Source organism: Mytilus edulis, chromosome 11 (assembly GCF_963676685.1).
Source record: "Mytilus edulis chromosome 11, xbMytEdul2.2, whole genome shotgun sequence".
In the NCBI taxonomy this organism is placed as follows: domain Eukaryota; kingdom Metazoa; phylum Mollusca; class Bivalvia; order Mytilida; family Mytilidae; genus Mytilus; species Mytilus edulis.
The window spans coordinates 3,652,710-3,680,676 of NC_092354.1; the positions used below are offsets into that span (position 1 = coordinate 3,652,710).

The 27,967-nt window shown below is 33.0% G+C and overlaps 1 protein-coding gene and 1 long non-coding RNA gene across 2 annotated transcripts; one reads left to right on the plus strand and one right to left on the minus strand.

Moving 5' to 3' along the window:
- Positions 1–13,352: 13,352 nt before the first annotated feature.
- LOC139495381 (uncharacterized) lies at positions 13,353–16,267 on the plus strand. The gene is made up of 2 exons (XM_071283688.1): positions 13,353–14,584; positions 14,935–16,267. The coding sequence occupies exons 1-2, from the start codon at positions 13,353–13,355 to the stop codon at positions 16,265–16,267; spliced, it is 2,565 nt and encodes an 854-aa protein (XP_071139789.1).
- A 5,316-nt stretch (positions 16,268–21,583) lies between these two features.
- On the minus strand, positions 21,584–27,130 carry LOC139494731 (uncharacterized). Its single transcript, XR_011657127.1, has 3 exons — positions 27,010–27,130; positions 22,341–22,422; positions 21,584–21,690 (listed from the first exon to the last, which is right to left on the minus strand). It is a non-coding gene; the product is annotated as an uncharacterized lncRNA (long non-coding RNA).
- Between the last annotated feature and the right edge of the window lie 837 nt (positions 27,131–27,967).

Here is a 27,967-nt window from a genome sequence, read left to right on the forward strand (position 1 = left end):
AAGAAATATAATATGGTTACAGGTGTAAACAGTCTTTGTATGTATTCATCCGAATCGTGCGCACTGTCAAAATATAAAATAATTAAACTACTGAACTCATAGGAAAATTCAACACGAAAGTTTTTTTTATCAAATTACAAATCAAAACCTTTAACACATGAAACGACTGTAAATCAACTGTTATATTCCTTATTTATTAAAGACGTTCCCTTGTTTAGAAAATTGTTTATTAAACCTGGTTTATTACCTTGCTAAACCTTTCATTTGTATGACAGTTGCATACAATTCAACTACATTGACAACAATCTGTGAGCAAAACAAACAGACATAATAGGACAAATGTAAAAAAAATAGTTATAGCAGTCGACACTTTGTAACAGTGAAACATCTCAAAAACTGGCCACTCGTCGGACCACAGAAAACGGCCGCTTTGCAGGGCTGGCTGGTTAGTCTAAATATAGATCACTTAGAGTTACTTCCCTTATTGTATATGTGTTTGTATGACAGGGGGTGGCTGGTTAGTCTAAATATAGATCACTTAGAGTTACTTCCCTTATTATATGTGTGTTTGTATGACAGGGGTGGCTGGTTAGTCTAAATATAGATCACTTAGAGTTACTTCCCTTATTATATATGTGTTTGTATGACAGGGATGGCCGGTTAGTCTAAATATAGATCACTTAGAGTTACTTCCCTTATCATATATGTGTTTGTATGACAGGGGTGGCTGGTTAGTCTAAATATAGATCACTTAGAGTTACTTCCCTTATTATATATGTGTTTGTATGACAGGGGTGGCTGGTTAGTCAAAATATAAATCACTTAGAGTTACTTCCCTTATTATATATGTGTTTGTATGACAGGGGTGGCTGGTTAGTCTAAATATAGATCACTAAGAGTTACTTCCCTTATTATATATAAGTTTGTATGACAGGGGTGGCTAGTTAGTCTAAATATAGATCACTTATAGTTACTTCCCTTATTATATATGTGTATTTGTATGACAGGGGTGGCTGGTTAGTCTAAATATAAATCACTTAAAGTTACTTCCCTTATTATATATAAGTTTGTATGACAGGGGTGGCTAGTTAGTCTAAATATAGATCACTTATAGTTACTTCCCTTATTATATATGTGTATTTGTATGACAGGGGTGGCTGGTTAGTCTAAATATAAATCACTTAAAGTTACTTCCCTTATTATATATGTGTGTGTATGACAGGGGTGGCTGGTTAGTCTAAATATAAATCACCTAGAGTTACTTCCCTTATTATATATGTGTTTCCAGAGGTGGCTGGTTAGTCTAAATATAAATCACTTAGAGTTACTTCCCTAATTATATATGTCTTTGTATGACAGGGGTGGCTAGTTAGTCTATATATAGATCACTTAGAGTTACTTCCCTTAATATATATGTATTTGTATGACAGGGGTGGCTGGTTAGTCTAAATATAGATCACTTAGAGTTACTTCCCTTATTATATATGTGTTTGTATGACAGGGGGTGGCTGGTTAGTCTAAATATAGATCACTTAGAGTTACTTCCCTTATTATATATGTGTTTGTATGACAGGGGGTGGCTGGTTAGTCTAAATATAGATCACTTAGAGTTACTTCCCTTATTATATATGTGTTTGTATGACAGGGGTGGCTGGTTAGTCTAAATATAGATCACTTAGAGTTACTTCCCTTATTATATATGTGTTTGTATGACAGGGGGTGGCTGGTTAGTCTAAATATAGATCACTTAGAGTTACTTCCCTTATTATATATGTGTTTGTATGACAGGGGTGGCTGGTTAGTCTAAATATAAATCACTTAGAGTTACTTCCCTTATTATATATGTGTTTGTATGACAGGGATGGCTGGTTAGTCTAAATATAGATCACTGAGAGTTACTTCCCTTATTATATATGTGTTTGTATGACAGGGGGTTGCTGGTTAGTCAAAATATAAATCACTTAGAGTTACTTCCCTTATTATATATGTGTTTGTATGACAGGGATGGCTGGTTAGTCTAAATATAGATCACTTAGAGTTACTTCCCTTATTATATATGTGTTTGTATGACAGGGGTGGCTGGTTAGTCTAAATATAGATCACTTAGAGTTACTTCCCTTATTATATATGTGTTTGTATGACAGGGGGTGGCTGGTTAGTCTAAATATAGATCACTTAGAGTTACTTCCCTTATTATATATGTGTTTGTATGACAGGGGTGGCTGGTTAGTCTAAATATAAATCACTTAGAGTTACTTCCCTTATTATATATGTGTTTGTATGACAGGGTTGGCTGGTTAGTCTAAATATAGATCACTTAGAGTTACTTCCCTTATTATATATGTGTTTGTATGACAGGGGGTGGCTGGTTAGTCTAAATATAGATCACTTAGAGTTACTTCCCTTATTATATATGTGTTTGTATGACAGGGGGTGGCTGGTTAGTCTAAATATAGATCACTTAGAGTTACTTCCCTTATTATATATGTGTTTGTATGACAGGGGTGGCTGGTTAGTCTAAATATAGATCACTTAGAGTTATTTCCCTTATTATATATGTGTTTGTATGACAGGGGGTGGCTGGTTAGTCTAAATATAGATCACTTAGAGTTACTTCCCTTATTATATATGTGTTTGTATGACAGGGGTGGCTGGTTAGTCTAAATATAAATCACTTAGAGTTACTTCCCTTATTATATATGTGTTTGTATGACAGGGTTGGCTGGTTAGTCTAAATATAGATCACTTAGAGTTACTTCCCTTATTATATATGTGTTTGTATGACAGGGGGTGGCTGGTTAGTCTAAATATAGATCACTTAGAGTTACTTCCCTTATTATATATGTGTTTGTATGACAGGGGTGGCTGGTTAGTCTAAATATAGATCACTTAGAGTTACTTCCCTTATTATATATGTGTTTGTATGACAGGGGGTGGCTGGTTAGTCTAAATATAGATCACTTAGAGTTACTTCCCTTATTATATATGTGTTTGTATGACAGGGGTGGCTGGTTAGTCTAAATATAGATCACTTAGAGTTACTTCCCTTATTATATATGTGTTTGTATGACAGGGGGTGGCTGGTTAGTCTAAATATAGATCACTTAGAGTTACTTCCCTTATTATATATGTATTTGTATGACAGGGATGGCCGGTTAGTCTAAATATAAATCACTTAGAGTTACTTCCCTTATTATATATGTATTTGTATGACAGGGGTGGCTGGTTAGTCTAAATATAAATCACTTAGAGTTACTTCCCTTATTATATATGTGTTTGTATGACAGGGGTGGCTGGTTAGTCTAAATATAAATCACTTAGAGTTACTTCCCTTATTATATATGTGTTTGTATGACAGGGTTGGCTGGTTAGTCTAAATATAGATCACTTAGAGTTACTTTCCTTATTATATGTGTGTTTGTATGACAGGGGTGGCTGGTTAGTCTAAATATAGATCACTTAGAGTTACTTCCCTTATTATATATGTCTTTGTATAACAGGGGTGGCTGGTTAGTCTAAATATAAATCACTTAAAGTTACTTCCCTTATTATATATGTGTTTGTATGACAGGGTTGGCTGGTTAGTCTAAATATAGATATCTTAGAGTTACTTCCCTTATTATATATGTGTTTGTATGACAGAGGGTGGCTGGTTAGTCTAAATATAGATCACTTAGAGTTACTTCCCTTATTATATGTGTGTTTGTATGACAGGGGTGACTGGTTAGTCTAAATATAGATCACTGAGAGTTACTTCCCTTATTATATATGTGTTTGTATGACAGGGGTGGCTGGTTAGTCTTAATATAGATCACTTAGAGTTACTTCCCTTATTATATATGTGTTTGTATGACAGGGGTGGCTGGTTAGTCTAAATATAGATCACTTAGAGTTACTTCCCTTATTATATATGTGTTTGTATGACAGGGGTGACTGGTTAGTCTAAATATAGATCACTGAGAGTTACTTCCCTTATTATATATGTGTTTGTATGACAGGGGTGGCTGGTTAGTCAAAATATAAATCACTTAGAGTTACTTCCCTTATTATATATGTGTTTGTATGACAGGGGTGGCTGGTTAGTCAAAATATAAATCACTTAGAGTTACTTCCCTTATTATATATGTGTTTGTATGACAGGGGTGGCTGGTTAGTCTATATATAGATCACTTAAAGTTACTTCCCTTATTATATATGTGTTTGTATGACAGGGGTGGCTGGTTAGTCTAAATATAAATCACTTAGAGTTACTTCCCTTATTATATATGTGTTTGTTTGACAGGGATGGCTGGTTAGTCTAAATATAGATCACTTAGAGTTACTTCCCTTATTATATATGTCTTTGTATGATAGGGGTGGCTGGTTAGTCAAAATATAGATCACTTAGAGTTACTTCCATTATTATATATGTGTTTGTATGACAGGGGTGGCTAGTTAGTCTAAATATAGATCACTTAGAGTTACTTCCCTTATTATATGTGTATTTGTATGACAGGGGGTGGCTGGTTAGTCTATATATAGATCACTTAGAGTTACTTCCCTTATTATGTATGTGTTTGTATGACAGGGGTGGCTGGTTAGTCTAAATATAAATCACTTAGAGTTACTTCCCTTATTATATATGTATTTGTATGACAGGGGTGGCTGGTTAGTCTAAATATAAATCACTTAGAGTTACTTCCCTTATTATATATGTGTTTGTATGACAGGGATGGCTGGTTAGTCTAAATATAAATCACTTAGAGTTACTTCCCTTATTATATATGTGTTTGTATGACAGGGGTGGCTGGTTAGTCTAAATATAAATCACTTAGAGTTACTTCCCTTATTATATATGTGTTTGTATGACAGGGGTGGCTGGTTAGTCTAAATATAAATCACTTAGATTTACTTCCCTTATTATATATGTGTTTGTATGACAGGGGTGGCTGGTTAGTCTAAATATAAATCACTTAGAGTTACTTCCCTTATTATATATGTGTTTGTATGACAGGGGTGGCTGGTTAGTCAAAATATAAATCACTTAGAGTTACTTCCCTTATTATATATGTATTTGTATGACAGGGGTGGCTAGTTAGTCTATATATAAATCACTTAGAGTTACTTCCCTTATTATATGTGTATTTGTATGACAGGGGTGACTGGTTAGTCTATATATATATCACTTAGAGTTACTTCCCTTATTATATATGTGTTTGTATGACAGGGGTGGCTGGTTAGTCTAAATATAGATCACTTAGAGTTACTTCCCTTATTATATATGTGTTTGTATGACAGGGGTGGCTGGTTAGTCTAAATATAAATCACTTAGAGTTACTTCCCTTATTATATATGTATTTGTATGACAGGGGTGGCTGGTTAGTCTAAATATAAATCACTTAGAGTTACTTCCCTTATTATATATGTGTTTGTATGACAGGGGTGGCTGGTTAGTCAAAATATAAATCACTTAGAGTTACTTCCCTTATTATATATGTATTTGTATGACAGGGATGGCTGGTTAGTCTAAATATAGATCACTTAGAGTTACTTCCCTTATTATATATGTGTTTGTATGACAGGGGTGGCTGGTTAGTCTAAATATAGATCACTTAGAGTTACTTCCCTTATTATATATGTGTTTGTATGACAGGGGTGGCTGGTTAGTCTAAATATAGATAACTTACAGTTACTTCCCTTATTATATATGTGTTTGTATGACAGGGGTGGCTAGTTAGTCTAAATATAGATCACTGAGAGTTACTTCCCTTATTATATATGTGTTTGTATGACAGGGATGGCTGGTTAGTCTAAATATAAATCACTTAGAGTTACTTCTCTTATTATATATGTGTTTGGGGACATTCGAAAATATATATTACCTTAATCGAAATATATGTTTTCCTCCGTGAATTTTTGTTTTCTAAATTATATGTATCATAAAATACAGGTACAATTTCAACTTCATCTTTTTTCATTTTTTTTTGCAGGAATAATAGATAAACATATCATACAGTAATGGTATTTCTTATTTATAAAGTTGTTCAATTTAAAACGTTTTCAATATGTTTTACGAGTTATGACTACTTATGTGTAGCATGTGTGTTAATTTTGATCCGTCACAACATGATAAGCTTGGTTATTGAAAGAGGCACGACAAGTAAACCGTTATCAGTCAGCATGCATTTGTCCTGATTGCCAGGATTACCTTCTTTGTATGTAACACTTATATGCTCTAATCAGTGATTGTAGGTGAAAACGCTGGTTTTATGATGATACATTTAATTGATTGTTTTTAGATAGATTCACAAATTCCATTTATTATCTAGGTTTTGAGGTGTAGCCGGTTATAAAAGAATCAGTGTATATAAAGTGCGAATCCAGCTAGTTCATGTTCACTGTCATATGCGGGTATGTCTATTGTAGAATAAAGGATCATGGGAAAACTGTATTTGTTTACGTTTTGAAAATACCAAATTAATTGATTTGAAGGAAAGTTTTTACATATTTTCATTGTGATATGTCTTTATTATGTACAAACATAGCATTAAAGTTCAAATAAGTGTTATAAAAGCAACATAATATAGCATATCGATTTTTGAAAGCGATCCATTTTAACTATAGATGCGATGAATTATCACTGTTAGTGCAGTCATTTCTGATGTGGAACTTTTGAAGATGCGAGGAATTTTTATTGTAGAATTATGTGATAAATGCACTTGAAACAAATGAAAAAACTTAGTTGATGACTTTAGAATTTATGATAAATGTATTTTCAAATTGAAATACAAACTCCTCATTCATTCTTTATCAAATATATAGCTTTTCAAACTTGTAACAAAAACGCTTCTCAAAATGTCATATTGTATTCTTGAAATTACGTTTTTCCTTGATTTAAAAAAAAAGATTAAAAGATATTTCTGTATTTTTTTGAAGTCAAAGATTGATATTGCGGAGTTTAAGTGCAGTCTGTGTAAAATAGAGACGAGTACATTTGAGGACGTTATCTTCCACGCAATAAATACACTTGCGAACAGAGAAATATGCATCTTGAAACGCAATGGTGACAGAAAAGCTTATAAAAGATTAACTTTCCCCAGTTGTACCCTCAACTGCTTCAATTTCCATATTCTGAAAAAGACAGTTTTGGTAGAACAAATGTTCTTGACTCGATTGTTCCTTGCATGATTTTAACTGTATAAGGTGAAACGGTATGTGACATAAATTATCCACAGTCATTAAAACATGAAATGTAAGGTGTGGGTGATTTTTTTTATTTGCATTGGTACGTGAAGTAGAGCACCCTTGATACAAAAAAAAATATCCGTAATGAACAGCTCGATACCAGAGGAGGATTTAGGGGGACAGGGGGTTGCCCCCTTTTTGGGAAAACATTTGGTTACTTTTATATGGAATCACTGGAGCGGGCCCCCTCTTAGGTAGTCATTGGACCCCGACTTATAAAAATTTCTAGATCCGCGAGTGGATACTACCACAGAGGTCAAACAATGCCATTTGGGTAATTGTACACAACATGCATGCTACAATTCATGTTTGATGATCTTAGACCCTTTGGACCTCTATGTGGGCTAATTCGGTAACTTGGTAAAAATCCCCAAACTGGATACATGGTTAGATTCAGCATGTCAAAGAACCCCAAATATCCACAAGGTCTTTTGTCTATAAAAATGCATGCATGGGATACATTTGTTATTGAAGGCATGACTGTAACAATAGGATGAAGATAACATAAATATCTTATTCTGGGGTCTCATTGGCGGGGGGGGGTCTGATCCCTGATCCCGCTTACTGCTTTATCAGATTCCCGTATCCCGTTTATACTATGCAGTTCTCATTTTTTAAAATTTTCCGTGTCCCGCTATACTTTATTTCTCGTTTTCACGACACAATCATTTGACTATCACGTGTCACGCTTACAAAAAAAATCGGCAATTCCGCGTCACGCTTATACCCCAACGCACTATTCTACTCTTTTCTGACTCATATTAAGCCCATTATAAATATATTAAAAAAGTGTGTTTTTTATCCCATTTTATCCCGTCTCGTTTCGGATTGAGCCACAGATAGATACAAATGTAAGATGTCATATGTGACAACCCTTATGAAACTTAATTGATTGTCGCAAACTTGCAGCAGACTTGCTGCAAGCTTGTGGCAAACACAAAGTTTGCAGGAACGCAGAAAATAGTGTTTGCAGATGTTTGCCGCTAGCTGCAAACTTCCGGCAAACATTGCTGCAAGCTTACGGCAAGTTTGCAGAAACATCAATGTTTGCCGTAAGATTGCCAGAAAGTTTAAAATAATAAAGAATGTTTGCCGCAAGATTGCAGAAAACTTTGACCATTCAATATGTTTGCCGCAAGATTGCAGAAAACTTTGACCATTCTATATGTTTGCCGGAATTACACAATATTGACTGGGCATGCCTAGTTGGCACTTCCTGGATGCTAACAATTTGAAATTGTGGCTAGGTCATGTTGGTTGTGTTTGGAAATGCATTTCACATATAAGAGATCAAGGAGGCATTTTGGTTCAATAATATGGGATAATCAGTATGTAATTGTGTAAGTATAAAATGATTCATAGAACTGCATGTTTTAATAAAATAATTAATATTATCATCATACATAATTAAGTAAGCAACTATATATACATGTATGTGTGATTAAAAAACATAAGCTATTATATGTTTGAATTTGTTACTGATGTACTGCACCATCATGATCATGTTTATTAAGATTAAGTTAAATTCTGTAATGCAATTATACCTAGCTTTATACTCAATACATCTTGAGATTTTACCTTTTTCAGTTTTTAATACAGGTATATCATATATAATTATGTCATTTGAGAATGACTCCTGCCACTTTTTCAAAACTCAAATGCATGTATGTATTTCCTCACATCTCACGAGTTTGCAAGAATTCTTTCAATTGCTGTTTGTATAAAGACAGGAATTGACTTTTTAAAAATGTTGCTGTGTAATTTGAAAGAGATAAATTGAATGTGTCTACACACATGACATTGGTATATGTGTAGTTCCTGCAAGTTTGCAACAAACAATTGCCGCAAGCTTGCAGCAAACAATTGCCGCAAGCTTGCGGCAAATCTAATTTGCATAATTATGTTTGCCGCAAGCTTGCCGCAAACTTCATTTGCATGGTAAAATGGTTGCGGCAAGTTTGCAGCAAACGTTTGCTGCAAGCTTGCGGCAATGTTTGCTGCAAACATGAGGCAAATGTTTGCCGCAGGGCTTATTTTTCGGTAAGGGAATGAGGCAACTCTCAAAACGAGTCACAATTTATAAAAGTATACCTTTATACGTCAAAATACGGTCTTCAACATGGAGTCTTGGCTCACACCGAACAGCAAGTTATAAAGGGCCCCAGTGTAAAACCTTTTAAACGGGAAAACCAACGATTCAATCTTTATCAAGATGTACGTAATTAGTGGTGAAGTGTCATGGAAATGGACAAAAAAAAACAAGGATATGGAAATGGATAAAAAAAAACAAGGATAAAGATCCCTATACGATTCATAAGAAATTTTAAAAATGGAATACATTTGAAATAAATGTTATTTCTATTGAATTTATTTAGAGTGTTTTAAAACCAAACTTTCCTCCGTAAGTTAAATTTTATTAAATCCGTCTCCTACTTTATCTATTGTTTGAGCAAGTCGGCTAAATTAAGGCTTTACAGCTAATTTCCAAATCATGTAAAGGCATGTAAAGCAAAACTTTGGTTGACTTGGTTGCTTAGTTTGTATAATTGTTTATACAAACTTTGTAAATAAGATTGACATCTTTAAACAATATGTATCGGCATAGTTTAACCTGTATTTATATAATTATTATATTTGAATTAAATTGGGTGTTATCATAATGATTGTACAAAAAAAAAAGCAAGCACACCAACTAAAGTCTTGCTTTACATGCTTAAAAAAATACGCTGTAATAGATAAAAAAAATAAAAATATCATACAGTGAAAATGCGCCGCATATACAATACTAATGAATCGCTCTACAGTGAAAATGAAAGAATAGTATCATTATTCGACAATAAACATGACTCGCATAAAGAAAGCATCATGGTGGAATTCAGTTCAATATGAAGAAACTGAATAACAAAATCCATTCTACGTTATACAACTTTAATAATTGTGTTGAAATGAATATTTTTTCTGCAACAACATCTTACCTGTTAGTTATAAAACACCTGCACGATCTGTTCGTTAAATGTCCTAAATATTCACCTATTTTGGTATATATTTCACAGCTATTTGGATTTAGGCGCGAAAAAATCCCGTTCGCATCTCTTACTTTGTTTTATTAGTATTATGTGTTTCTTAACATGTATTTTTTAACTAATTTTCTTCATTTTCTTCAAAAATAAAAAAAAGTCGTCTGTTTATTTATCATTCTACATAAAAAATTTCTGGCATATACAGTGAAAATGATATTTTAGGATCCGTACTTTACATACACTGAGAATACAGGACAAAATATTTAAATACAAATTATCAGGTACTTTTTTATTCGGTAAGATGTTTAAAAATACTGAATTCCTAGGAAAATTAAAAACAGAAAGTCCCAAATCAAATGACTAAATCAAAGACTGAAACACATCAAACGAACGGATAACAACCACGCTTCATTCTGTATGTTGTGTCCGAAATCAGAAGGCAGTAATGAGAAATTGCCGTTTGTTGCTGTTATACATATTTGATATTCGTTCATTGTTTGTTCATAAACTAAGCCGTAACTTTTATCGTTTGCATTGTTTTACATTATTCTTTTCTGGGCCTTGTATAGCTGACTCTACGGGATGGGTTTGTTTTCATTGTTCAAGGCCGTACGGTTAATTTTAGTTGTTAATTTATGTGTCATATAGTCTCTTGTGAAGAAATGTCTTATCGCTTTTTTATACAACATCTTCTCGTTTGTATATGCATTATGTCAGGAACATAATGCTTTAATCATCTAATAGCAATTCAAGGTTGTAAACATCGTATTTCTTTATATTTGTGGCAACAACAAAATCTTTTTAAAGATTTAAGTAAAATTGAGAATGGAAATGGGGAATGTGTCAAAGAGACAACAACCCGACCAAATAAAAAACAACAGCAGAGGGTCACCAACAGGTCTTCAATGTAGCGAGAAATTCCCGCACCCGGAGGCGTCCTTCAGCTGAGGCGTCCTTCAGCTGGCCCCTAAAGAAATATATACTAGTCCAGTGATAATGAACGCCATACTAATTTCCAAATTGTACACAAGAAACTAAAATTAAAATAATACAAGACTAACAAAGGCCAGAGGCTCCTGACTTGGGACAGGCGCAAAAATGCGGCGGGGTTAAACATGTTTGTGAGATCTCAACCCTCTCCCTATACCTCTAACCAATGTAGAAAAGAAAATGCATAACAATACGCACATTAAAATTCAGTTCAAGAGAAGTCCGAGTCTGATGTCAGAAAATGTAACCAAAGAAAATAAACAAAATGACAATAATACATAAATAACAACAGACTACTAGTAGTTAACTGACATGCCAGCTCCAGACTTCAATTAAACTGACTGAAAGATTATGATTTCATCATATGAACATCAGGCACAATCGTTCCCGTTAGGGGTTTAGTATCATACCATCATAACATATATGAGAAGAACATAACCCGTGTCATGCCAACAACTGTTTTTAGAATAAATGTGTTTAGTTCCGATGCAAAGACCTTATCAGTGACTCAATACTAACGCCAAAATATGCAATCTTTAATGACTTGACAACAATATCGTAATTATATCCCTTCTTAATAAGTCTATTCAAAGGTTTTGTAAGTTTCTGAGGTGAATACTGACACCTTTGTGCTTTATAAAGAATATTTCCATAAAAAATTGGATGTGAAATACCTGAACGTATTAGAAGTCTGCATGTTGAGCTGTCTTTACGAATGATGTCTTTATACCGATGATAAAATTTAAGTGTCTATTTTATTTGAATAAATTAGTTTATGTGAACTGATTTAGTCAATAAACACGATCCGATTCAACCTCAAATATGAAAAATCGATCAAAAATGCCGAAAATGTCATTTTTCAGATAAACTTGTCTCCTTTATTGTTGTTGGCTTTTATCTCTGGTGATAAACTTGTCTCCTTTATTGTTGTTGGTTTTGATCTCTGTTGATAAACTGGTCTCCTGTATTGTTGTTGGCTTTGATATTCTCGTTGTCACATCCAAACAAAGAGAACAAAAGATTATGAATCTGAGGCAGAAATATCTGAATGAATATATATAGAATATATAGAAAATAATATATCATTTTAACGTTTATAAATTAAAAGAAAAAAGAAAAAAAGTATACAGCTGTTAAATATACCTTAATAGTCATGATTCGATTAAGCAAAAGCAACTATAAGAGTAAAACAACGGAATAACGGAAACACTGACCGGTAGAAAACGCCAAAAATACTGTGGCAATATTGGAATTAAGAGTTATTTATTAGCTCCCGTTTTAGCTTGAGCATATTTACATTTTTATATAATTACTATTGTTTACATGAAAACTTTCACCTGTGTGTATGTACACAATAACTTTACTCCTTTTCTAAACCGGTTATTAATAGTTAAAGGTAAGATGGTGTTGCTTAAATTGCAAATCTTATTTCAAGAAAGTACCATTTGTTAAGTCATTTAGTTATTAATTATAAACTGAATTCACATTTTATACATTGTCCAGAATTCATACTTTCCTCGAAGTTAACTATCAGTATTCATTACAGCCATGCTGTTTACTATTACTGTTCTGGACCAATTCGTCTCTTAAATGTTTTGGCTTCATTTTGGGTTTAAACTTTAGGACTTGGGTATAAAATGGTTTAAATGATACAGTTTAAAATCCCTACTTAAAGTAAGACATTTCACCACTTTATTTAACTTCTGTATTGTTGTACAACTAACTGTCATAATATTAGAATGTTTATTGTGTATTTTGGTATGAAATAAATATGATAATTAAGGTATTATTTCTTTAAGACTTCCCTTCCTAGAATGCTGGCTTATACTTGTCCAAATCATTACCCGGTCAAGTATTAGCTTTGTCCTCCCAGAGAATTGTCTGTTATGTCGGTTGTTGTAGACACTTGTCCCCAAGTGTGACAAGGTGTCCAGGGCAGAACTGGTCTTCATAGTTTATGTAAAGAACCTGGGTTTATTTGGTATTTCGTGGCTGCGCTAGCATTAAGTAAAAAGGTATCCGGAAAACGTTACTTTTACTTGAATGTTATATCAGTCCGTTCACATTTTGGTGCCGTGACCATACAAATTGCCCTTAACATTTCTGTTATTTTGTAAAATGGCATATTCAATAGATTACGCAAGCGGCATAAGCCAGCATGATAAAGCAAAAATTGAGCATTCTGATAGATTTTCAGATAAAGATGAAGTTAAGTATAGACATGAAAAAGATTTCAATTTTAGTACTCCATTAAAATCACTTGTTACTTTATCTGAAACCTATGATGATTCTGTAAGGGATAAATCTATATTGAAACATCCAGATTATAAAGTAGATAGAAAATTTACTCCAAAAAGATACCAAGAACCACATTTTAGTAGGAGACCAAGTTATGAATTGTATGATGATAGGGATAGATTAAATAAGAACCAAGGATCAGATTATCCCCCAAACAAGAGTTACGTTGATAAGGATACATTTTCAGAGGACTATCAATCCTTAAATAGGGATTCAACTAAAAAATACCCCAGTTATGATTTAAATAGGCATGAAGGGGTTAAGCACACATCTTCTCTTGATAACTTGCCAAAACCTGTTACCTTACATGAAAAACGTATAGTAAGAAGAGAAAAAGAGCCTCAATCATTTGATGGCAAAACTATTGACTGGCAAGACTATTTGGTTCATTTTGAACAAGTTGCAGAATGGAATGAATGGAATGATTTAGAAAGAGCTAAACAAATTGTTATGAGTATAAGAGGTCCTGCTCAGAAAATTTTGAGTACTTTAAGTAAACAAGACCTTGGAAATTATAATAAAATTAAAGAAAGTTTAAATAATAGATTTAATCCTAGAGAAAAAGAAGCCGCATATGTTTGCGAATTTGAAGCAAGAAGACATTCTAAAGACGAAACTGTTTCTGAGTATGGTCAAGCTTTAAGAAGGTTAGGTTACATGGCTTTTCCAAATGAAAAACAAGATTCTGAAATGATGGAAAAAGTTCTAATAAATAAATTCATTAGAGGATTAAATAACTTGGATTTACAAAAGCATGTCCAGTTTCAGCGTGCAAACACGTTGGATACTGCAATTTCATACGCAATTGAATATGAAGCATTTATTAATCCTCAAAATAATATGAGAAAGCCAATGCTAACTAGCAATGAAGTCCCCATTCAAGCAATTAAGGATAATAAAAAGGAAAGTACAGAGTTATTAACTCTTGATCAAGTTGCTAAACTAATTGATGAAAAATTAAGTCAACTTAAACATGTTAAAACAGAAACCGAAAATAGGAACGGATATTACCAAAATATGCCTCCTAGGTTTAATAATAGGGGCAGAGGAAGGTATTATAGGAATCAAAACAGCACGACTGACAGAGTCTGCTATAAATGTAATGAGATAGGACATATTCAGTACTATTGTCCATTAAACAATCAGGGAAACGGTTAAAGCTGATTTAGAGGCCAATAGTTCAGCTGTTAAAAATTTAGAAAGGCCACAAACCAAAATTGAAAGTTTGATATCAGATCCAATTAAGAGAGTTCAAATAAATTTAGTGAATCAAAATTGTCTTTTTGCTTTTTACAAAATTGATGAAATTGATGTTAAATTTCTCGTTGATACTGGATCACCAGTTTCTTTGATTTCTTTTGATACTTTTGAAAAAATTAAAACTAAGTTCTCAGTTGATTAGCCTAGATAGTATATTAACAACTGCCAATGGTAATGCTTTAAGTGTTAAAGGCAAATGTATTTTGAATATAGCAATAGGTCCTTTATTTGTTAAACAAGAAGTTATTGTAGCTGATATAAAAGGGTCATCTGGGATCTTAGGAATGAATTTCTTTGAACAAAATGAAATTAATATTCAAATTAAAAGCCAATGCTTAAGTATCAATGGTCAGAGTATTCCTCTTTTTAAAGAAAATAGTTCCCAGTGTTCAAGTATACAGATAGCTAGACAAGTTTCAATTCCTGCAAATAGTGAAATGATTATTGAAGCTTCTAAAAGAGATTCATTTGTAGATGGTTTTGGCATTATTGAACCATTAGAATGGGTGAAAAGTCAAGGTCTTTTGGTGGCAAAAAGCCTAGTTGATGTAGAAAATACAATTTACTTAGCTATCATGAATTTGAATTCAAAATCAGTTAAACTTAAACAAGGTGAACAGATTGCACACTTGATGAAAATAGAACAAGTTTTTGATGAGGATAATTCTGAGTCGCAAACAGATTCAAAATCTAATGACATATCAGAACAAGTTAATACTTTAAAAGATATTGAATTGCCCGAGCATTTAAAATCTATGTTAGATAAAGTATCATCAGACTTAAAAGATGAAGAGAAGCAAAAACTGTCTTCACTTATACATGAGTATAAATATATATTCGTTGGTCCTGATGGTTCTCTTGGGCGAACTGATAGAGTAAAACACTATATAGATACATGTAATGCAAAACCTGTAAAGATATCCCCACGAAGAGTAGCTTTGAAACAGAGGGATGTTCTTGAAGAAGAATTGAAAAAAATGATTGACAAAAATTTGATTGAACCCAGCTGTAGTCCATGGGCAGCACTAGTGTGCCTTGTTAAGAAAAGGGATGGGTCTATTCGATTCTGTGTGGACTTTAGGAAATTAAATGAAAGAACAGTAAAAGACGCCTACCCTTTACCGCGTATTGATGACACTCTTGATACCTTGAGCGGCGGAAAGTGGTTTTCATGCGTTGATTTAGCCAGTGGTTATTTTCAGGTAGAGGTTGCCGAAGAAGACAAATACAAAACTGCCTTTTCGACACATAAAGGCTTATATCAGTTTCTTGTAATGCCGATGGGTTTATGCAACTCTCCCGCGACATTTAGCCGGCTCATGAATCAGGTTTTGGGTGGTTTACAATGGCATCGTTGTCTTTGCTATCTGGATGACGTCATAATTTATGGAAAAGACTTTGAAACAGCTTTTGATAATTTGAAAACCCTATTTCAGTGTTTTAGAGAAGCAAATCTTAAACTGAAACCGAGTTAATGCTCGTTTTTTCAAACAGAAATCAAATTTATGGGACACATTGTCTCTGCAGAAGGCATTAAATGCGACTCAGAAAAAATTCAATCGGTTCAGAATTGGCATACACCATCAAATGTCAAAGAGTTTTAGGGTTATTACCGCCGTTTCATACCAGAACTATCGCTCATCCTCTGACACAGTTAACTCAAAAGAATAAATCATTTATTTGGGATGATAAATGTAAAATCGCGTTTGAGACGTTAAAAGAATGCTTAACAACTGCACCAACATCATCATTTCCAAGTGAAGATGGCGCTTACATACTAGATACAGATGCTAGTCAAACAGGAGTCGGAGCTGTTCTTTCGCAAATCCAGAATGGTGAGGAACATGGTATTGCATATTCCAGCCGAACTTTAAACAGAGCACAAAAACAGTATTGTACCACAAAACGTAAAATGCTAGCGGTTATTATTTTCTTGTGCCAATTCAGACATTATTTATATGGCCAAAAATTTACTTTACGTACAGATCATGCGTCGCTCAAGTGGCTCAAAAATTTCAAAAATCCGGAAGGTATGATCGCGAGATTGATTTCTATCATAGACACATACGACATGGATATTCAACACCGCAAGGGTTCATTGCATACAAACGCAGATGGTTTATCGCGGACACCAAAACGAAAATGTAAACGAATCAATTGTCCAGAATGTACCGAAATGAAAACAGCTATAGAATATTTTGAAAATGTCAAAACTACGGATTGTATTGATGACCCGAATACCGTCAAGGATGGCCATGCCTCCTGCTTAAGTATTCAATCAGTTATCAATGACACGGAAACTGATGGCGACACTGATAGCGTCAGAGGTTGTCTTGCGACCCATTTAGCTATCAGACCGGTCAATGTCTATACAGAAGAACTTAGTTTTGACATAACATCAAACTGGCTCAGTTATTGGTCGAATTCGCAATTAAGAGAAATGCAAGAGAATGACCAAAATATAAGTTTTATATTGAACAATTTGTTACAATCTGATAAAAAACCCAAAAAGTCCGAAATTCAAAACAAATCAAAAGAAACAAAAATTATTTATGGGTTATGGGAATCCTTGACCATTCAGAATAACCTGTTATGTAATTTTTTTGAAAGAGAAAATCAGGGGCTTGTTCATCAATTTGTAGCTCCGGAACAGATACGAAATTTCATTTTTCAACAGTTACATTGTACAAAATATTCAGCTCATTTTGGAAGAGATAAAACTTTAGATCTCATAAAGAAAAGATTTTATTGACCAAATATGTCAGATTCTATAAAGTTATGGATTAATAGTTGTGATGTTTGTGCTAAAGGGAAACCTGGACCAGGGAAAGGGAAAGGGAAATCACCTTTGAAATCCAGTGTTTCTACGTATCCTTTAGACAGAATAGCAATTGACATCATAGGTCCTTTGCCCATTACTACGGGTGGAAATGAATACATTATGGTAGTGGAAGATTATTTCACTAAATGGACAGAATCTTATGCAATACCAAATCACCAAGCTCTTACAGTAGCTGACAAACTTGTTACAGAATTCATTTGCAGATTTGGCTGTCCATTCCAAATTCATACAGATCAAAGCCGAGAATTTGAATCTGGCCTATTTGCCGCCATTTGTGACAAATTAGGAATTGACAAAACTCGAACATGTCCATACAGACCCCAGTCTGACGGAATGGTTGAACGTTTCAATCAAACTTTACAATCTATTCTACGTTTATTTGTTAATGAACATAGAAATGATTGGGACGATCACATTCCATTCATTAATATGGCATACAGAGCCACTCAACATGCAAGCACAAAATGCTCTCCAAATCTCTTGATGTTTGGACATGAATTAAGATGTCCAATTGATGTTATGTTTGGCTTACCTCAAGGATATAAAAGTATACCTTGTCCAATTGCATATGTTGAGTGGGTTCAAGAAGCTCTTAGAAATGCATTCCAGTGAGCACATGCACAATCTGGTTTAAGTGCAAATAGACAAAAAGAAAGTTATGATAAAACTTTGAAAATAAGAAGTTTTGAAGAAAACTCATTTGTTTGGAGATGGTATCCTCCAGAAGCAAATACGAAGCTTGGATTAGGCTGGACTGGTCCATACAAAGTTATTTAGAAAATTACTGATTTGACATACAGAATACAAAAAGACACAAGTACTAAACAATTAGTTGTACATGTACCATGAAACCATACTAAGCTGCACATACTCCAACTGTACAAGAGCAAATCGTTACACCACACGAAAATGTACAAACGTTAACTCCACTAGTGACATCTCGCTTTGGTCGTGTTATTTAACCCCGACAAATATTAACACTGTAATTTTGTTTTATTTTTTCGCTCATTTACTTTTAGTACTTGTCTACATTACTGTTTGTGATGTTGTCAAAGGGCCCACACGCCATCATAAATGGTATTGTTAGAAGGTATGTATATATACATAATGTTTGTGTTTGTATATAATATATACAGGAATAATGAATATTTTTTCTTTACTGTAGATTGTTGCAGATTAAAGTCAGTGACTTAGATATATATAATATATATATATATATATATTACTGTGAAAAGATTTATTGAAAATAGACAAACTTATATGTTTATTAATTATATATTTTCAGAATGGAGTTACAATTACATGTGTGTGATAATGAATATAAAAGTTTTCTAAATGATCACTTGAGAGATTTATGGCCAGCTGTGGGGGCATATTGTAATATAGAAGAATGTGGAAAAAACAAATTCTTCCGCTCATTTAACGAGTACAAGTCACACTTTGGTAGTGTACATAAAGAAAAGCTGACCTTATATACCTGTCAGATATGTGATTTGTCTAGAAGGAAATTACAGGTACTAAAGAAACATCTCGTTAAGGACCATAAATGCTCTGAAGATAGATATAGGTGTATAGAGGTTAATAACAAAAAAATCATTGATCCGAAGGATGTTTTGCCATACCATGTCGGCGACGTAAAGGAAAGGGAGGAAGCAAAACAAACGAGGGAGAAAGTTGAGGAAAGGAAGAGAAAAGCCAAGGAAGAGGCTCAAGAAACACGTAAAAGATATGTGAATTCGGGAAAGAAACCAAAAGTAGAGGACACACACTATAATTCGAGGGACGAACATTTGAAATTTAATTTCGACAAGTATACTTTGACAAGGACAGTAATAAAAGCAAAGAAACATTAACGTTAGGTGACCAATTTTTGATTATATTACGTTTATATATTTATGGATATTTTGATGCGTATTTTTTAAAATATTTTGATACATACTTATGAACTTTTGTATACATATTTATTGAACATTTTGATATATTTTTTATATACATGTACTATTACGTTTACAGATTTCTTCATTATTTTTGTTAGAAAAAATGATGACATTTGATCTTTAAGTGGGGAGGAATGTGGCAATATTGGAATTAAGAGTTATTTATTAGCTCCCGTTTTAGCTTGAGCACATTTACATTTTTATATAATTACTATTGTTTACATGAAAACTTTCACCTGTGTGTATGTACACAATAACTCCTTTTCTAAACCGGTTATTAAAAGTTAAAGGTAAGATGGTGTTGCTTAAATTGCAAATCTTATTTCAAGAAAGTACCATTTGTTAAGTCATTTAGTTATTAATTATAAACTGAATTCACATTTTATACATTGTCCAGAATTCATACTTTCCTCGAAGGTAACTATCAGTATTCATTACAGCCATGCTGTTTACTATTTCTGTTCTGGATCAATTCGTCTCTTAAATGTTTTGGCTTCATTTTGGGTTTAAACTTTAGGACTTGGGTATAAAATGGTTTAAATGATACAGTTTAAAATCCCTACTTAAAGTAAGACATTTCACCACTTTATTTAACTTCTGTATTGTTGTACAACTAACTGTCATAATATTAGAATATTTATTGAGTATTTTGGTATGAAATAAATATGATAATTTAGGTATTATTTCTTTAAGACTTCCCTTCCTAGAATGCTGGCTTATACTTGTCCAAATCATTACCCGGTCAAGTATTAGCTTTGTCCACCCAGAGAATTGTCTGTTATGTCGGTTGTTGTAGACACTTGTCCCCTAGTGTGACAAGGTGTCCAGGGCAGAACTGGTCTTCATAGTTTATGTAAAGAACCTGGGTTTATTTGGTATTTCGTGGCTGCGCTAGCATTAAGTAAAAAGGTATCCGGAAAACGTTACTTTTACTTGAATGTTATATCAGTCCGTTCACAATACATAGCGGTTTTTCTATTCATACGACTTTATGTATACATATTATTTGGTGTTTATGGAATCAAAGCTTTGCTTGAGTTTATCAAATTGATTTGCAGATTTTTCTAGATTTAGGTCTATTTATTAATCTAAAAAAAAAAGGAAGTGTGTTTGCTAACTAGAAAACTATCCATATTGGGTAAAAAATTAGCAAACGTTAACCGTAATCGCAATGTTAGTTTACAAAGAGTAAATAGTATTACGTTTATCTTCCATGGAGGGTATAACATTGTTTTTTAATTGTTATAGGTCGAAATTAAATGTATAATGGAAGAACTGAACGATAATGCATCAAATTCAAATTTTATCGAAATATCTGCATTAAACAAGTTTCAAAACAATTAACGACGAAATCAAAAGAATCTCTTGTGGTCAAGTAACATTTATATTGACATTAATAAGATGATGTTGAATATAAATAAAGGCAACAGTAGTATACCGCTGTTCGAAATTCATACATCGATAGAGAAAAAACAAATCCGAGTTACAAACCAAAACCGAGGAAACGCATTAAATACAAGAGAACGACGACACAACACCAAAATGCAACTCACACAGAAACGAACTACAACATAACAATGGCCATTTACCTGACTTGGTACAGGGCATTTTAAGACAAACATGTGTGTTGAACCTGGTTGTGTGGCATGCCAAACCTCCCGCTTTATTGACAATGTTAATTATAACTTTAAAATGACAACTTTACATGACAGGACTATAATAAAAATAAAGAGGAGAACATATAGGACAGAGAAACAAAGATTAATAGCCAACAAAGGGTGCTTTGTTAAGATTGTAATACGCTAGACGTGTGCCACGTCCACACAAGACTTACCATCGACGCCCAGATGAAAAAAAGTTTGAAAGCCAAAAAGTTCGATTGCCAAAAAGACAACTCCAAGTCACAATGTAGAAAACATGAACAATAGTTGTTCGAAGCACGACCTTCAACAAAGATCCTTGGTTCACATCGAAAATGTGTGTAAGAAATATATTCAAATGATTACCTGTCATTTTTCGTCCTTAATTACATAAATCTGAATTACGGCATTTTATTTGGTCTATTATCTGTGGAAGAATCAAACAGCGGGACATGTGTTCTTAACGGGTTCTGGCATATCTGAAATATGAAAAAAAGAATAAATGATTTTTTCAAAATATTGTGAACCAGCTTATTTTCACGAACTTCATTTCGCGTTTAGCCTTTTCTATATTTTTTCGCGGAGATTTAATTTCGCGATTTTCAAATTTTAATGTTGTAGTTTGAAAAAGTAAAGACCGAGGTTAAAAATTTAATGCGACAATTTTTATTCGAGCGTCGTAAAAATAAATCGCTCGCAAAAAATATTTGGTTTACAGTTTACTCATATAATTTAATGTACATAGATAATAATACATGGAAAAATCCCATGCCGTATCATCGCGAGAAACCAATATAAATAAGAGTTTTTTAACTTTGTAAAATACTTCATGAAAGTTTGACGTATATGGATTTTGTATTGAAATCAAAAAGATGTGGTCCTTGTATATAGGAAGATAAGTGAATGATCATGTGCGTTCTTGTTGACTTTCTGTTTGCGGTAAGTCTGCAGGCGTGTGCATTTGTATAGTTATCTTCAAATCAAGAAACAATTATGTTTGAAAAGAAAAACAGAAAATGTTCATGACCATATGTAGTTGTAATTTAGAAAAGTTGGTGGTAAATCATATTTTCGAGTTTTTTGTTTGTTTGTTCTACTACTTTATACAATTGTTAAACACACATCTTACCTGAGTCGGAACACAGCCTAGTTCATATCGTATATATCTTCTGTTGTTAATATATATTTCTTCCTCCTTATAGTTGATCTTTCTGTAAAGCAAAATTACTTAAAAAATAATTTTAGACAGAATTTTTTAAATGAACTGAGTTTGGAGTCTTTGAATATTAAATATTTCAAAATTACAATTTACAAAATTATGAAGATTTTTGTTTCTTAAAAACTAAACCAACAATATGGCAGCTATTGAATATAGGAGGACCGACGATCCCACAATTGCGTCCGCCTTTTTTTTCTTTTCGATGTTGTCTATTTAAACTCTATTTATTCCATTTGAATAAAGGAATTAATTTACAACAGGAATATACTTTTTAAAATGTAAAAATCACGTTTTGCCTGTTTTTTTGTCATTCTGTTCTTATCATCTGTGATATTCAAACACGACATTTACCACATGGTACCACAAGCGGGAGGGACCTCATGTGAAATGTACTTAAACTCGCTCACAGGCGGTAAAATGTATTGAAAACTCTTTTAATTTTAACTCATAAGTTAGAAGATGTGAATATTTATGTGAATCTAAGATATATGTGATATAACATTTGGTGATTAAATATGTCATGAATGGTTTATAAAAAGATTGGTCGTTTCTTAATGACCATTCATTGCTTGAATTGCAAGAGGAAGAAATAACATGATAGAGTTACTTGTTTTCAGGTTCAACTTTGCAGAAATGTGCAGATATGTCATTCTAAAAATCTTCATTCAGTTAGTTCATTATACAATCATTATAATTTTATCTTTGATGAAAAAGTAAAATCACAAGAATCACCCTATCCTATATTGTAGAACAAGAAATATAACCCGTGGAACTATTTTTAGTCATCTTTTAAAAACGTGAACAAGTAAACATTTAAGTGGGACTCCCGTTGTGATCTTTCAGTGATATGAATTCTTTTAATGTCATTATTATGTTAAATTACTGATACTAACACGGGTATTGTCAAAATCGTATATACATCCGCTGTACATTCATTTACCTTGATCTAGATAAATATTAAGTAAACAAAACGTCACCTAAACCTTAATCACATTTTTAGTTTGACAATTGTTTAAACAATGATATCTATACTACTAAATGAAGAATCCAATTTCATTAAGCCGCAACTCCTCAGAGATGAAAACATTTGTGATATGACGTTCACATGTTGTGTTTTGAACTGCATAACTGTATCTATGAAAACATTTTTTTTTTCACAGAAAACGCCAATTTTTTTTTAAGTATCCGAATTTTTATATTTTTATATTATTTTTTTACAAACAACGGTATATTGCTTGGTCTTCCCGGTGTTCCACGAAGCCTCTTTCTAAATTATTAACATCCATTGTATCAGCGATCAAAGCGAGGCTACAAAGTTATTGTGAAACTGCCTATTCTAGTTAGCGTGAATCAGATGTGGATACTAAAAATAAGATCTTTTAGAGTACATACAATCTAACTCTCTTTCATCTTGCAATATTATTAAAACATTTGACTTTTCTACACTTTACATAAGTATTCCGTATTCCAAACTAAAAGACAAAATGAAAGAGTTGGTATTGCTTTGTTTCATAAAAAAGAATGGCCAACGTAGATACAAGTATCTAGTCTTGGGGAGGGATAAATCCTACTTTGTCAAGGATCACTCAAACAAAACATTCTCTAAAATTGACATTATCAAGATGCTTGATTTCTTGATTGACAACATATTTGATACGTTCAGAGGACGTGTTTTTCAACAGACTGTCTGCATTCCAATGGGAACCAATTGTCTCCCTCTTCTTGTCGAAATGTTTCTTTATTATCATGAGACTGACTTCATACAGGAACTTTTTAGGAAGAAAGATAAGAAGTTAGCAATACCCTTTAACTCTACTTTCCGCTATTTAAATGATGTTCTTTCAATAAATAATGCAAAATGTGGTGACTAGGTTGAACGCATCTATCCAATCGAACTAGAGATAAAGGATACAACAGATACAATTAAGTCGGCCTCATATCTTGACTTACATCTAGAACTTGACAATGAGGGTCGGTTGAAAACGAAACTTTACGACAAAAGAGATGATTTCAGCTTTCCAATTGTGAACTTTCTATTTCTAAGTAGCAACATTCCAGTAGCACCTGCATACAGGATATATATCTCCAAATTGATACGATATTCCCGTGCTTGCAGTTCATATCATGATTTTCTTGATAGAGGGTTGCTGCTCACATGGAAGCTAAGAAACCAAGAGTTTCAAATGGTGATGTTGAATTCATCCCTTCGTAAGTTTTGCGGACGCCAGCACGAGTTAGTTGATATTTATCGAATAACCGAATTAGACTATTTACCGGATTTTGTATAACATAAGCAACACGACGGGTGCCACATGTGGATCTGAGATCACCCCTAGTTTTTGGTGGGGTTCATTTTGCTTATTCTTTAGTTTTCTATGTTGTGTCATGTGTACTAGTGTTTGTCTTTTTCTTTTTAAGCCTTGAAGTTGTCATTTTTTTTTTCGATTTATGAGTTTGGCTGTTCCTCTGGTATCTTTCGTCCCTCTTTTTCGACTTAAACAGTATACCAAATTATTACTTTTTGGTGAATATGTCCCAAATAACACGTAATTATTTAAAAATATATTTGTCTAGAATTAAGCAGATGGACATCAAAAACTGGGGGTGATCTCAGGTGCATAAACTTTATTTTTCGATATCTTTTAGAGTCTTTTGCTATACAGTATTCTTTGGAATTATCAGATATTTTATTTTTATTTGTTTCGTTTGGTTGCTGTCTCGTTGAAGTATATAGTGTAACAAACAATAATTTGTTATGTATTCATAACTTATCAAACATAAGAATTGATAAAATAACCTTCATAATTACCTATGTCGGACATTTAAATATGAACGTATAACTTTTATTAACCGTTAAGATGACAAGCGATAAATCTTCTAACTTTCAGACCATAACACATGCAATGAGAAAACTAGATATTTAAAATGAAAGTTGATTATAAGATTTTTTTTATTTTCTCGGTCTACCTGTTAATTTAATATAAAATTTTGTTGAACAGGTACAATGTACAGTAGTAATTGAGTTTAAATATATATCGTTTAATATTTCCTTGGTACTTACTTAACAACGGTGGTTTTATTGACAACACGATAAAAACCGCCTTGGAGATCGACAAACAAACATTCTGTTAATTCAGGTAAGAAACAACACGCTTTAATTTTAAAGAAATAGTAAATTACAAATGGTCCATTCAAAAACGAAAATGAATATAAAAGAGTAAAGAATGTTGCATTTTATCATGTTCATTAAGATACGCCTCGCTAAAGACAATTTTCATATGACGAATTTTTGACTCTTTTTTTATTTTATTGACAAGTTACCGTCCCTGTGGTAGGACATCTTTGTACTTAGTCAGAGTAAATATTTATTTAACCTTTATTAAGTGCTTTCTATACATGACTTAATCATAAGTAAACAGTAAACATTCACCCATAATTGAACAGACTTCAAATTTGATTTAACTTCTTTAGGTGCCTCGAATTTGATCAAAACTCAAAAGTCGGTCATATGAAAATGTTCTATTGTCTTCAATAGCTATATTTGTTGTCCTTTCCTTTGATTGTTTTATCATTTGATTTTGCCAATTGATTAGGGACTTTCCGTTTTAAATTTTGTCGGAGTTCCGTATTTTTGTGATTTTACTTTTTATATAATTTATTCTAGGTACAAAGTCTAAACACGGAGATGTTTGTACTCCCTGCTTTGCAAGACATAAAACAAAACCTGCTGTACACGGGTGTCCATCATGTGAGGAATCACTGTAGCAAATGTGGTAGTCATCATATGAAACTGGATGTATTTTGTTCAGATCATAGCGAGCCCTGTTGTTGGAAATGTTTTTCAGAAAATCATTCGAAATGTCAACAAAAAGGTCCACTCGGTAAGGTTGTTAAAAATGCCAAGTCTTCTGAATCATTTAACACGCTTGTAGAAAGCGTACAGGGCATTATTAAAATAACTGACAATTTAAGGAAGAAAAAAAAAGAAAACTATAAACTGATTAAAAGTCGAAAGAATGACATGGAAAAACAAGTAAAAGGTTTTAGAAAAGATGTAATAAAATATATGGAATTATTTGAAGAAAAAAAAACTTCTGGAAAATGTAACGCAGACATTTAATGTCTGCCAAGGAAAAATGCAAGAAACGTACAACAACCTCAATGCTTTCTATAAACAATGTTCTGATATTGATAAAAGTCTCACAAATATGAAAACATTTGCCTCCGATTTGCAAACTTTCCTCGGAGCCAGGTCTCTTCGAAACAGAGTCACGACTATCGAAACCGGTATTTAAGGTCTACGAAAACAACTAGGAGATTACAAACTTGAATTCAAGAGTCCTTTAAATGTAGACAATTTCATATTAAAGATGGCTTCGTTAGAAGATATTAAGATAGTACGTGATGAATACAAAGAGTCTTTCAAATTTAAGAAAATAACGCATGCGCCAGCAATGTTACAACAATCACCGAGAGAAGTACACGAAGTTATTGCAAATAACAAAGCAGACATAGATCTTGTATCAAGATCCCGGATTTCCGAAGATTTATATCACAGATTTCAAAACATCTCTCTTACCCCTGAACTAGTGATACAACAAATAATTGTACTATATCACACAAAAGACTACATAAATATTAACGGCTGTGTCATTCTGTCAAATGGCGATTTCTTATTCACTGATTATGATAACGAGAACCATTAATTCATGTCTTATCTTTATCGATGTATTACACATAGGTTTCATTAAGTGCATGATCTTATTACAACTACACAATCAGTTTACGCCTTGTATTCGGAAGTGTCAGCACAGAATGAGAGTGCGTAAGTTTTATTCGTGTTCAATAAGACAATGTATGTTGTTGATACATTATGTAAAAGCTAAGACCACAAGTTAGAAACAAACAACATAACTCAATCACGTAATTTATAACAGCTTTGATATGTAACATACATGCACTCTTTAATAGTAACGTCAACCTATTTATAGCTATGTCTTGTTTAAAAGGTTCAGAACTCTGTTAATTTAATACGAAAATTATCTGTCGTGTTTTTTTTTTGGGCTTTGACCATTCATAATCATGATGAAAATTACGATTTTACTAATATTTCTATTTATGCTACTCATTCTGATAAAGTTATATATGACGCTGTGAATTAATACAATAGAGGCAACAGTAGATTATCGGTTTTTGATATTTTGTTCCACAAGATGTCTTTTCCTTCTTCTTTAAAAGATCTAAAATCGCATTGAGCCAAGACCCACACATCATGTAAGTCAGTGCATTCGTGATTCTAATCGTAAAACTTAGGAATTTTTTAAGTTTCCTGAATACATTATTGAATAGTTTTGTGTGTCTCACTAATCAACAAATTACGTGTACTACATACTTCGATCGAAAGATACTACCAACAAAAAGACCTTATGTTTACGAACGGTATTTCCAACTGCGAACACTCAGTAACACACCAAGGTAGAGGTAACACTTTTACAAACAAAAATGCAATATGTACATACATGTAGATATAGGAAGAT

What these genes read in the sequence shown, in the direction of transcription:
- LOC139495381 (XM_071283688.1), top strand. Translation starts at nt 13,353, where the DNA reads ATGGCATATTCAATAGATTACGCAAGCGGCATAAGCCAGCATGATAAA. An exon ending in AATAATAGGGGCAGAGGAAG is followed by an intron (nt 14,585 to 14,934) that starts GTATTATAGGAA and finishes TCAGTTGATTAG; the next exon opens with CCTAGATAGTATATTAACAA.